The sequence below is a fragment of the Peromyscus californicus genome, unplaced genomic scaffold, assembly GCF_007827085.1.
Source record: "Peromyscus californicus insignis strain IS unplaced genomic scaffold, ASM782708v3 Scaffold_9__1_contigs__length_137607984, whole genome shotgun sequence".
NCBI lineage: Eukaryota > Metazoa > Chordata > Mammalia > Rodentia > Cricetidae > Peromyscus > Peromyscus californicus.
Window position 1 is genome coordinate 65,766,956 of NW_026294617.1, and position 12,727 is coordinate 65,779,682.

The following is a 12,727-nucleotide window of genomic DNA, read 5'->3' on the forward strand; positions in this document are numbered from 1 at the left end:
CCATGTGGGTGCTGGGAATTGAACCCGGGTCCTCTGGAAGAGCAGCCAGTACTCTTAACCACTGAGCTGTCTCTTCAGCCCCATGTATTTTTTTTTTAAACACTTGTGTTTTGGGTGGCCTAATCATGAAGGAATTGTCTAACCCAATAAAGACTTTCTGCCAGTACAGAGTGTTCATTATAGTATCTTTTCATAGGTTTTGAATCTGGTAGTGTATCTTCTAACTTTTTTTTTAAACTTTTTAAGTCTGTGTTTCTGTTCAGAAACCCTTCATTGTATAATATTGTGTATGTCTGTATAGATGTTTGTTTGTTTGTTTGTTTGGTTTATTTGAAATAGGGTCTTGCTCTGTGGCCCTGACTAGTCTGTCACTTGCTCTGTAGACCAGTTTGGCCGTGAACTCCCAGAGATTCACCTGCCAATGCCGTCCAGTTGCTAGGATTAAAGGCATGTGCTACCATGCCCAGCTAATATTATATTAAAAAAAGTTTAAACTAAGTATAAAACTGCTTTATAAAATGACTTATGAATACCATTTTGAAAAATGTATGAAATAATCCTGTTTAATTTTATATTTGTGGTTTACAAAAATAACATACATTAAGTTTTTAACTTCTTTAATATCCCATCTATCTCTGTCAATTTTTTTTTTGTCAGATTTCAATAGTTTGATTTCAGTACTATTTCTTTAAACTAGAATCTTTCTGGCTATGTCTGTAGAAAAAAATGAAGTAGTCATGAGTTTGTTCTTAGCAGTCTACACTGAATGTTTCCTTCAATTAATTAATATTTACTAATTTTTATTTGGGCAAATTCAATAGTTACTAAATGTTTTCTTCCAAATAAAGTCTGCTTTGAGATGTTTTTATAACTTAAAGTAATATGACAACAGAAACACACATAGTATTGTAAAGTCTCATTTTTCATGCAGGTTAGTAACTACATTTCTTTCTTTTAGGCTATTGCATTACCTCCTATAGCCAGATGGCCTTACCAGAATGGTTTTACATTTCACACCTGGCTTAGAATGGATCCTGTAAATAATATTAATGTTGACAAAGATAAACCATATTTATATTGGTATGTATTTCTAGACTTGATTAGTGTTAATACCTTATTTTGAAAATGAGACTATTTAGAGGTAAAATGAAAATTTGTTCTTCATAGTTTCAGAACCAGCAAAGGTCTTGGCTATTCTGCTCATTTTGTTGGAGGCTGTTTGATTATAACCTCGATAAAGTCAAAAGGAAAAGGCTTTCAACATTGTGTGAAGTTTGATTTCAAGCCACAAAAGGTTTGTGCTCTTCCTGAGTCGGTTCCTTTAAGAAGCTATGCAGCATGCCTAGTGTTGTGTTAACCATGAGTACTGTTTACACTTTCTCAAAAATTGTGTTTTAGTTACTCAGTCGCTGTTAACGTCTATGGTTTGAGTCATAAAATGACTGAATATTTAGTTATTTGTAGGTTTTATAAGAGATGCCAGGGGAAAAGAAAAGGATACTTACTTTAGTACGTCTTCTTTTATACCTTACAAGTTAGAGGTTGGTAAAGAGTCATCCATCAATAACGTCTTGAAGGTAGGTAGCAGATGCAGATGGGAAAATATTCCAATTTTAAAGAAGATATATGTACTAGATATTTAATTTTTGGTGATATGTTTAAAAATTTTCATACTATTACATTGGAAAAATTATTTAGTGATTAATACCAATGTGCTGAGATTTTCCTGGAATAAATACTGTCCTAGAAGTTGAATGTTGAACTGGTAAAAGTACTCAAATTGTTTTTAAGGTTAATTAAAATCTTCCATTTTTTAGTTGTTATCAATGAGGTTGTGTTACTCAGAGAATTGTTATTTTTGCTTACTCAGTGGTACATGGTAACTATAGTGCACATTTACAACCGATGGAAGAACAGTGAGCTTCGGTGTTACGTCAATGGTGAGCTTGCTTCCTATGGAGAGATCACATGGTTTGTCAACACCAGTGACGTAAGTAGTTTCAAAGATGTTGCCATATGTCTTAGAGTTTCTGTTCTGTGATAAAGCGTCTGACTAACGGCGGCCTGGGTACGAAAGGCTTTATTTGGTGTTCACTTCCACATCACAGTACATCATCAGAGGAAGTCAGAGCAGGAACTGATGCAGAGATTATGGCGGAGTGTGGCTTACTAGCTTGATCCTCATGTCTTGCTCAGCCTGCATTCTTATACACCCAGGACCATCTGCCTAGAGATGTTACTTCCCACAGTGGGCTGGACCCTCCCCTGTCAATCATCAGTCAAGAAAATACCCCAAAGCTAGTTTACAGGCCAATCTGATGGGTATATTTTCTTATCTGAGGTTCTGTATTTGCAGATGCCTCGCTCTAGTTTGTGTTAAGTTGACAAAAACTAATCAGAACACCATGAAAAACCATTATTTTAAAGGTGAAATTTATAAACAAGAGAATATTTTAAAATCTGAGTATACATTTTGAATACCATAATGTATTTTTATAGTCATAATTTGTTTAGTATGTTAATTTTTTGATAGAACTTGTTGATTTGTCAGCTAAGGTATTATTTAGGTTTTATCATAAAATTCTGGGTAGAGTAAAGATGATTTATTTTATAAATAAATTAGATAATGCATGCCCATATACTTTGCATATACTTCATAGCTGGTACTGATACTATTATTTGTTATTTTATTTTCAGAATTCAAAGGTCAGAATGAAAATAGAAATGGTCTTATTTCCCCCCTTTTAAATTCTTTTCATAGAAAGCTTAAAAACAAACCACTAAGGAAAATGGCTTCAAACTCTCCCACTCGTCTACCATTCACTCCTTGCCTCTCATTTTTTACACTTAATACTCATGTCGATAATGTTAGCCTTCAGAGCTCAAACACATTTAGTTTTGAAACTCAGTTCTGTCACTTGTTGACTATATAATCTTGCTCATTTTCCACATGAAAATAGGTATGAAACACTGTGTCCCAGAAAATTATGGTGATGATAAACAGGCCATGCTTCCTTAGTCTCTTAGCAGTCTTTTGTAAAGGAGAAACACTCATCTTTCTACTATAAAAAAGGGTGCAGTGAGAAGGTGACTCAGTAACTCCCAAACCAAACTCAGTTATTTTCCTGCTTCAGACAAAGCTTTCTCTTCAGTTTAGATGTTCAACTTTTTAACTTAGTATTGTATCAACTTGTCTGATTCTCTTTTTTATTGTCTCATTGTTAACAAGTTGTATTTATTATAACTTAGAAAACTTGTGTTCATCCATTTTCAAGATGCTGTTCCCAATCTCCACTCCAGGTGTGAAGGAATGAGGCACTAAATGAATTGTTGTAGTCTATTCATATATACTTTAGAAAGACACTTATGTAAAATGTACATTATTGCCTGTGTCTTGGCTCTTTTACTTAATATATATATTCCAGTTCTATCCACACTGTCGAAAATGACAATTTAATTCATTTTAGTGGCCAAATAGTGTTTCATCCAATATATGTACCATCTATCATTTCTAGAATGTATGTTTTATTTAAAATAAAACCTCTGTTTTCTTTTACAGACCTTTGACAAATGCTTCCTTGGCTCATCAGAAACAGCAGATGCGAATCGGGTGTTCTGTGGTCAGATGACTGCAGTTTACCTTTTCAGTGACGCTCTTAATGCAGCTCAGATTTTTGCCATTTATCAGCTGGGCCTGGGGTATAAGGTACTTAACTTACTGTCCACTGCTTAATGGTTGAGTGCTCTCTGGGCTTGATTTGAAGGTGGTTCATACACTGGGAGTTATACTTTGAGTAGTTAAAATATATGTCAGGGGCACTGGGAACATGACAGGGAAATCTCAGGGGTCGAAGGGCATTTCACATTTTGAGAGGAATGCAGCATACTTGACCTGTGTGAAGAACTGTGAAAAATGCTAGCTTAAGTTTCAATTTTATTTCATGCTCTAATTCTTTCCATGAAGGCAAATCTTTTTTTGAGGTGACATAAAATTGTGTATATTCATGGGGTATCACATGGTATTAAAATACATATATACATTGTGTTGTGTTCACATCAGGATTGGCATATCTGTCTTCTCAAACATTTACCATTCTTCATGATAAAATGGCCTACCTTTTCCTTGCTTTTTTGAAATATATATTGTTCTTATTTATAGTTACTTCACTGTGTAGCCATTCACCACAACTTCTTTCTTTTGTCTAAGTGTGATTTAGTGTCCATTGACCATTTTTTCTCCACCACCACCTAAGTCTCTGGTAACTGTCATCCATCTTTCAACTTGTTGGAGATTGTCATTCTTAGATTTCAAGTCTGAGGGGGATCAGGGAGCATTTATCTGCATGTGTCTTGGGTTATTTAATATATGTCCTCCAGTTCTATCTGCATTGTCAAACTGACAGATTTAATTCATTTTAATGGCCAAATTTCATTGTATATAGTATTTCATTCTATATACGTACCTCCCTTTTTAAAAATCCATTTTTCTTTTTTGCTCTCTTTTTAAGACAGATTCTCTCTACATAGACCTGGCTATCCTGGAACTCTCTATGTAGACTAGGATGGCTTTGAACTCACAGAAATCCACTTGCCTCTACCTCCCTAGTGATGGGATTAAGAACATGTGCTACCATGCCCAGTCCATTTTTATCTCTTTTTTAAAAAATTACTTTATTTATTCATTTTTATGTATTAGTGTTTTGCTTGTGAAACTGTTTGATCCCCTAGAACTGGAGTTTCAGACAGTTATGAGCTGCCATGTGGGTGCTGGGAATTGAACCTGGGAACTCTGGAAGAGCAGCCAGTGCTCTTACCCTCTGAGCCAGCTCTCCAGCCCCCATATTAATCTCTTAATGAGCACTTACTTGTATTTCATGGTGATTTCAAATAGTGTTGTTATAAACATGGAAGCACACATGTCTCTTTGACATCATTATTTCATTTTGTTTGGATATATACTCAGGAATAGGATTGTTCCTATTGGAGGAACTTTTATATAGCCTTCCTTCTCTTCCTCCCACTCCTTTTGACAAGGTTCTAATCCCAAGTATTCCAAGCTGGCCTTGAATTTGGTACAGTTGATGCTGGTCTTGAATCCTGATCCTCCTAACTCCACCTCCCAAGTACAGGGATTATAGATGTGTGTTATTGTGGCTGACCTCCTTTTGGTTGTAATTGAATTCTTTCACTGGCCAGAGATCTGAAGATCTTTCCATTGCTTATTAGCCATTTGTGTGTGTCTTCACACCAATTTTCTTTTGTGTGGTTTATTTTCTTACTGGGTTTTCAGAGTTCCATAAATATTGTGAACATAATTTTTTCTCAGATGTACTACTTACAAATTTTTCTTGTGTACCTTGGTTTTTGTTTTTAATATGGGCTTCGGAGAACAGGAATTTGATTTTGATCAGGTATAATTTTTCAGTTTTTTTGTGTTCTTATAAATATTTGACACAATATTAGAAGTATTTTTTCTTAGTTTTTTCTTAGTATCTCTGTTGGTTTGAGGCTCATTTTGAATTAATTTATCTTTCTTTATGAAGTAATGCAAAGGTTAACTTTTCCTCCATAAGTGCTATGGTCTGATTATATGTATCTCTCTTAAACTCATATATTGAAGCTTAACTCTCAAGAAGGTGATATTCAGAGGTGAGTCTTGGGAAGTGATTAGGTCTTGAAGGCTTCTTCCTCATGAATGAGTTTAGTGCCCTCAAAAAGAAGTTGAGGAACTCTTTTATTTTTCATTGTGATACTATGCACACATCTATGATAGGATCAACTATGATTAGCAAGCAGAACCATGAAAAGTAGATTTATGTTGCTTATAAATTACCTATAATTTTTTAAAGTAGCTGGAATGGATGTTGACAGTCAGTATCCTCTAGAGTTCCATTATTTTTTCTTTCGTTTTGTTTTCCTTCATAAACACTGTTCTTTCTCTGTTGTAGTATCTGGGCATTTTTCAGGTTCTCTTTTATTCCTGACTACATAACTTTCCTTATTGCCAATAAATGTTGTGTATTATTTAGTGTAGAACCTTTCAATATGGTCCTGAAAATTCTTTTTGACTTATTTTATTATTTTATATATACAAATATAAAAATATTTGTAGAAGTAAAATCTATACACTATTTAAAATGTGAATATAAAATAGTTTTTTTTTTTGAGGTGCATTTTGCAATATTGCCAAGACTAGTCCGGAACTCTTTTTAAATAATTTATTTATTTATTTATTTTATGTGCATTGATATTTTGCCTGCATATATATCTCTGTGAGGGTGTCAGATCTTGGAGTTACAGAAAGTTGTTAGCTGCCATGTCGGTTCTGGGAATTGAACCTTAGTCCTCTGGAAGAGCAGTCAGTGCTCTTAACCACTGAGCCATCTCTCCAGTCCCCAGTCTGGAACTCTTATGCTCATATAATCATCTTATATCTGAAGTGCTGGAATACAGGCATAAACAATGCCTTGTAGCTCTACAAATATTATAAGCCCTATTATTTACTTTTCAAATTCATTTGCAATGTTTTAAGGACATTAAAAATGAGGAGGAGGATTGTGTGCTTTCTATTTATTATGTGTTTACTGTTTCTAGGACAAGTCATTTCTTTGTGTAGGTTTACATTTACATGTCTATTAGTACTTTTTTTTTTTATTACTGTAGTGAAATACCTCAGACAGGCTAACTTTACAACAAAAAGAACTTTCATTTGGCTCATGTTCTAGGGGTCCATGCCACACACTTGTTGGCAGAATTTTAGTAAAGAATCACTTGGCAAGAACCGTGGAATATACATGTGCTTCCCTTTTGTGGTTCTGTCCCTTCATGATGCTACCAGAATTCACTAATGGATCCTTCTCCATAATGGCTTTCTAAAGCTGCCACTTCTGTAGCTAGAGTTTTCCTGCCTGACCCACAGTCAGGACAAATCTCTGTCTACCACCAGTCCCACAGCACTCAGACCCAACCAAGTAAACACAGAGACTTATATTGCTTACAAACTGTATGGCCGTGGCAGGCTTCTTGCTAACTGTTCTTATATCTTAAATTATTTCATTTCTATAAATCTATACCTTGCCACATGGCTCGTGGCTTACCGCATCTTCACATCATGGCAGCGGCTGGCAGTGTCTCCCTCTGTCTTCCTGTTATCTCAATTCTCCTCTCTGTTAGTCCCTCCTATACTTCCTGCCTGGCCACTGGCCAATCAGTGTTTTATTTATTGACCAATCAGAGCAATTTGACATACAGACCATCCCACAGCACACTTCTAACACTATTTCTGGACTGTATAGATCTTCACAGTTGGAAAATGGGGATTAAGTTTCAACTTGTGATAGTCTGTGGGACACACTCAAGTCATCTAAACCATTGTGCTATCACTTCTGAGCTTTTCATTCTTTGATGGCATTTTCTTGGTTAATTCATATTTTTCTTTCTCTTTTTCTACCCTTCTCCCATTGGGGACTGAACCCTGGGCCTCCTACATGGTGTTATTCCCTCATATGTCTTCTGTGTTTTGCTTACCACTCATTAGCTCATGGACATTGGGTTGCTTTCACTTTTGGTTATCATGAATAATATTAATATGAATATACAGGCTTGTGGATGCATGTTTTTAACTTTTGTGCTCAATAACTAAGATTATTTGAGAAATTTCCATGTTATTTTCCAAAATGACTGCACCATTTTATATTAACATAGTAGTGTATGAACATTTTTCTCCATGTCTTTTTCTATGTGTGTTATTATCATACTTTTTGGTCAGAGCTGTCCTAATGAGTATGAAGTAATATCTCATTGGTTGTATGAGTGTGTGTGTAATATGCACATATGTGTAAAGACTAGAAGAGGCCATCTCAGGTCCTCCCATCACTCTCTGCCTTAGTACTGTGAGACAGTGTCTTCCATCTTGCACAGAACTTGGAGCATGGCTAGTAGCCAGCAATCTTTTGTCTCTGCTCCCCATAGTGCTTGTGTTACAAGTGCAAGTGTGACCATACTCACCTTGGTGCTGGAGATCCAAACTCAGGTTCTCATGCTTTCTCAGCAAGCCTTCTCTTCATAGAGCCATCTCCCTAGCTATCTTAGTTGTTTTGATTTGTACTGCTCTGATACTTTCTAATGCAGAGCATGTTTATAAGCTAGTTATATATTAGTATTAGAAAAGACTACTTGTTTTTAATTATTTTTTAATTGCCTTATGAGTTTTTTTCTTTTATTTTGGTTTTTTGAGACAGGGTTTCTCTGTGTAGCTTTGACTGTCCTGGTACTTGCTCTGTAGACCAGGCTGACCTTGAACTCCCAGAGATCTACCTGCTTCTGGCTCAGCACTACATGACTGTTTAATGAGTTTTTTTAGTTAACTTTTTTATGTTTTGTTTTGTTTGTTTGTTTGAGACAGTGTCTCGATTTGTTGCTCTGGCTGTCCTGGAACTCATTGTATAACTTAGACAGGCCTCAAACTCACAGAGATCCACTTACTTCTGCTTCCTGAGTGCTGGGTTTAAAGTCATGCACTATGTTGCTCTTCCTCTTCATTCAAGTTTTTTTTTTTTTTTTTTAATTTTCAGAACATGGTTTCTCTGTGTAGCCCTGGCTGTCCTGGAACTCACTCTGTCTACAAGGTTGGCCTCAAACTCAGAAATCCACCTGCCTCTGCCTCCTGAGTTCTGGGATTAAAGGCATGCATCACCACCACCTGGCTAAAAATTTTAAGTGTGTCGAAATACACATACTTTAGTTATGTTCACAGTGTTTGTACAACTAATTGTAGAACTCTTATTAGAGTATGCTTACATAAACTAAGACAGCTGTTATGTCACTGAGCTCTGTAATCCTATGAACTACTGTTGTGTATTCAATCATTTTATCTTTTTAAAAAATGATTTATTTATTTTTATTTTATGTGCATTGATTGGTGTTTTGCCTGCATGTATGTCTGTGTGAGGGTTTTGGATCTCTTGGAACTGGAGTTACACAGTTAGGAGCTGCTATGTGGGTGCTGGCTACTGAACCTGGGGCCTTTGGAACCTGAGAGTCAATGCTCTCAACTGCTGAGCCATCTCTCCAGCCCTGTGTATGTAATCTTTCACTGATCAAAACAAGAACATGCAGATGGCAGTGTAGGTAGAGAAACAATAACTGAGACCAACACGGAAACAGAGGATGTGGGCAACTACACAGACCAAGTGAACTTAACATAGGGAACACTCTGTGAGCACCAGGATAATACACAGTGTTCTTGAGAGTGCATCGACTAGTCTTCAGATCAGACCATCTGGTGGGCTACAAAACATGTTGGTAAATGTAAGGAGATTGAAGTCATTGAATGTATTTTTATGACTTTGATAGAGTGAGACTAGAAAATTTAGAAACTCTATAGGCATGTGAAAATTAAACAACATACCCTTAAACAATCAGAGTCAAAGCAGATGACACAAAGGTAGTCGGAAAATATCCTGAGGCAAATGAAAATAAATATAAGTTAAATTTAATGTGATTCAACAAAAGTCTGATCAAGAGGATAAATCATGGAGGTAATGACTCACATTATGTGGAGAGGTCGGTCATTTTACCTGGTATTATTAGATTTTGTATTTGGTCATTTGTATGTTTCTTATGTTGTGTGGATGTTACCTTAACTGTTTTTTTTTTTTGTAATTAACAGGGTACATTTAAATTTAAAGCAGAAAGTGACCTTTTCCTTGCTGAGCATCATAAACTTTTGTTATATGATGGCAAGCTCTCCAGTGCCATTGCCTTCACATACAATCCACGGGCCACAGATGCCCAGCTGTGCCTCGAGTCATCTCCTAAGGACAATCCTTCCATTTTTGTTCATTCACCACATGCACTCATGCTCCAGGTATTATTTCAGATCTTTTAATAATATATCAAGTGGAAATATCAATGAATTACTGAGGGTTTGTTAGTTTTTAATTAAACATGTACACCACATTTTTAGTGTTCCTGCATTTTCTGTTGTATTTTACTTTTAATTGCTTTAGAAAAGAAATCATTGAAACCTTTACTGTATTTTCTGTTTTCCAAGGATGTAAAGGCAGTTTTAACACATTCCATCCAAAGTGCCATGCATTCTATTGGAGGAGTACAAGTTTTGTTTCCGCTTTTTGCACAACTGGATTATCAGCAGTATTTATCTGATGAGGTTGATTTGACCATCTGGTGAGTATTTTTTATTTCATTTTTGATTGTTGTTTGTGAGAGAGGGTTTTACTATGTAGACCCCAACCCCACTGACCTACAATTTACCATGTAGTCCACTATGATCTCAAGCTCACCATCTTTCTGCCTTAGTTTTCTGAGAGCCAGCATTACATGCCTGGTGCCTTTTGTTTTAATTTTATGTGAAAGCTACTTTTCATAATTATTGAACTGAATAGTATTTTTTGCCATTCGTTTTGTTGTAGAGTAACAATATTTTAGAGAAATTTATATATAAACAATACTATAAATCCCTATTAATTGTTTTATGTTAATGCAGTTCTGGTTTATTAGTAGAAAAAATTAGAAACCCTGAAAGCATAGTAAATGTTATGGAATAAAGTTAACATGGTGGTAGTGGATTTATTCAAAATGTATATATCTTGGCTGGGCATTGTGACAAAGTCATTAATGCCAGCCCTTGGGAGACAGAGGTAGGCAGATCACTGTGAGTTTTTGTTTGTTTGTTTGTTTTGTTTTGTTTTGTTTTTCGAGACAGGGTTTCTCTGTGTAACAGTCCTGACTGTACTGGAACTCACTTTGTAGACCAGGCTGGCCTTGAACTCATAGAGATTTGCCTGCCTCTGCCCCACTAATGCTGGGATTAAAAAGCGTGCACCACTACTGCCTGGCAATTTTGTCTTTTTTTTTTTTTAAATTGGGTTGTACATTAGCATCTTTTTTATCCTGTGCTATGGAATTGAGTCTTAACGAAGGCAGAGGCATGTGAATTTTGTGATAAACTATAAAACATGAGAGCTGTTTGAAATGAATGAATTTCTTGTGACTGTATGTTCCAGTAAAATTATATATAGTACAGTGATTGTATTTCATTTATTGAGAAATGTAAATGAGCTTTCTATTCTTTTCTGAAATTCTTCTGTATGTGACTTGACATCTGTGACTCATGTATCTGATGATAAGGTAATTTTTTTTCTAGATTATTTTTAGGCAACAAAAATTATTTTTAATTTTTTTCTAAATAGAAATCAGATCTAGCATTTCAGAACTCTATCAAGTTAAATCATGTATCTGTGTAATGGGGGCTTGTTATGTTAACCAAGCTGGCTTCAACCTTAAGATCCTCCTGCCTTCCATTGCTAAGTAGTTGGGATTACAGGTGTGCTGTATTGCACCTGGTTTATTGACTGTACTTTAAAATATTTAATTACTCTTGGCATAGTAATAAGCCTAAACATTACTAAATTTTTGTGGCCTCTTTGACAGGAATTAGTTTTTCTTTCCTTTCCCCCATCTTCTCAGTATCCTCACTGATGTAGTAGCTGCAGCTCTGTTGTGGAGGATGAGGATTACTGCTGGTCTTGCTTTCTTCTGTGGTCTCTCTGAGCAGCCACTGAAAGGGCACTGACAGCTAATCCTATGGTTTTCTTTCCTTTTTGGGCTTCTCTAGATGTTGTGGGTGGTGGATAATGCTGTATCCCCTGTTCACTCTTAAAATTCAAGACTGAAGGACCATTATTTTCCTATTGGAAGAAGGAACAAACTACTTTATTCTTTCCTTTGGTTTTGGAGATAAGGTCTCACTCTGTAGATCAGGCTGGCCTTCAACTCCCAGAAATTCTCTTGTCTTTGCCTCTCAAGTGCTGGGATTACAAGTGTGCACCACCATGCCTGACTAGGAACAACTTCTTAGTCTAGTATGGAGTCCTGCTTATTTTGATAGTTTAAGCCATAGTCTGTCTGCTCTTTTTTATTCCTTCCCTTTGGTCTCTAACTCCTAAAAAATGAATATCCTTGATTGTCTTGTTACATTCATTCCTTTTTTTTAAAATAATGCTTTTATTTATTCTTGGAAATTTTCATGCATGTATACAATATATCTTTTTTGGGTTTCAGAATAATGATTTTTTTCTTCTTTTTATTTAAATTTTTTTCAAATAGGATGTATTTTGATCATATTCTTTCCCCATCCCCAGTTCCTTCCAGATCCTCACCACCTCCCTACCCACCCAACTTCATGTTCTTTCTCTCCTTCTCTCCCTCTCCAAAAAAAAAACCCACCAGAGACAGAAACAAAAAAGGACAGTGAAAACAAACAAACAAACAACTCCCCCCCCCCCCAGTAAGATGAAAAATACCAAACCAAACTAAAACAAAACAAAAAGCACACGCACAAAAAACATGGAGTCTGTTTTGTGTTGGCCAGCTACTGGGCATGGGGCCTGCTCTGGAGTGTGGTTGATATGCTCAGTGATACACCATTAGAGAAAATGATTTCCCCCTTCCCAGCAGCTAATTCCATTTCTCCACACTGAGATTTTTTTCTTGTTTGAATTTGTGCAGGTCGTGCACATGCTGGCATAGTCTCTGTGAGTTCGTAAATGTATCATTTCTGTTGTGTGTGGAAGACCCTGTTTCCCTGGAGTTATCTACCACCTCTGACTCTTTTTTGTTTTTTGATTTTTTTTTGTTTGTTTTTTTGAGACAGGGTTTCTCTGTGTAGTTTTGGTGCCTGTCCTGGATCTCCCTCTGTAGACCA

General features: G+C 36.0%; 1 protein-coding gene across 4 annotated transcripts in view; it reads left to right on the top strand.

Annotated features, from left to right (window-relative positions):
- Lrba (LPS responsive beige-like anchor protein) overlaps nucleotides 1-12,727 on the top strand; it is a 563,056-nt gene that overhangs the window by 72,769 nt on the left and 477,560 nt on the right. For all 4 annotated transcript variants that reach the window (XM_052731913.1, XM_052731912.1, XM_052731914.1 and 1 more), the window contains 6 exons: nucleotides 959-1,080; nucleotides 1,168-1,294; nucleotides 1,871-1,990; nucleotides 3,560-3,706; nucleotides 9,671-9,868; nucleotides 10,055-10,188. In XM_052731913.1, the coding sequence (XP_052587873.1) occupies nucleotides 959-1,080; nucleotides 1,168-1,294; nucleotides 1,871-1,990; nucleotides 3,560-3,706; nucleotides 9,671-9,868; nucleotides 10,055-10,188 (848 nt within the window). The remainder of the gene's footprint in view (nucleotides 1-958; nucleotides 1,081-1,167; nucleotides 1,295-1,870; nucleotides 1,991-3,559; nucleotides 3,707-9,670; nucleotides 9,869-10,054; nucleotides 10,189-12,727) is intronic.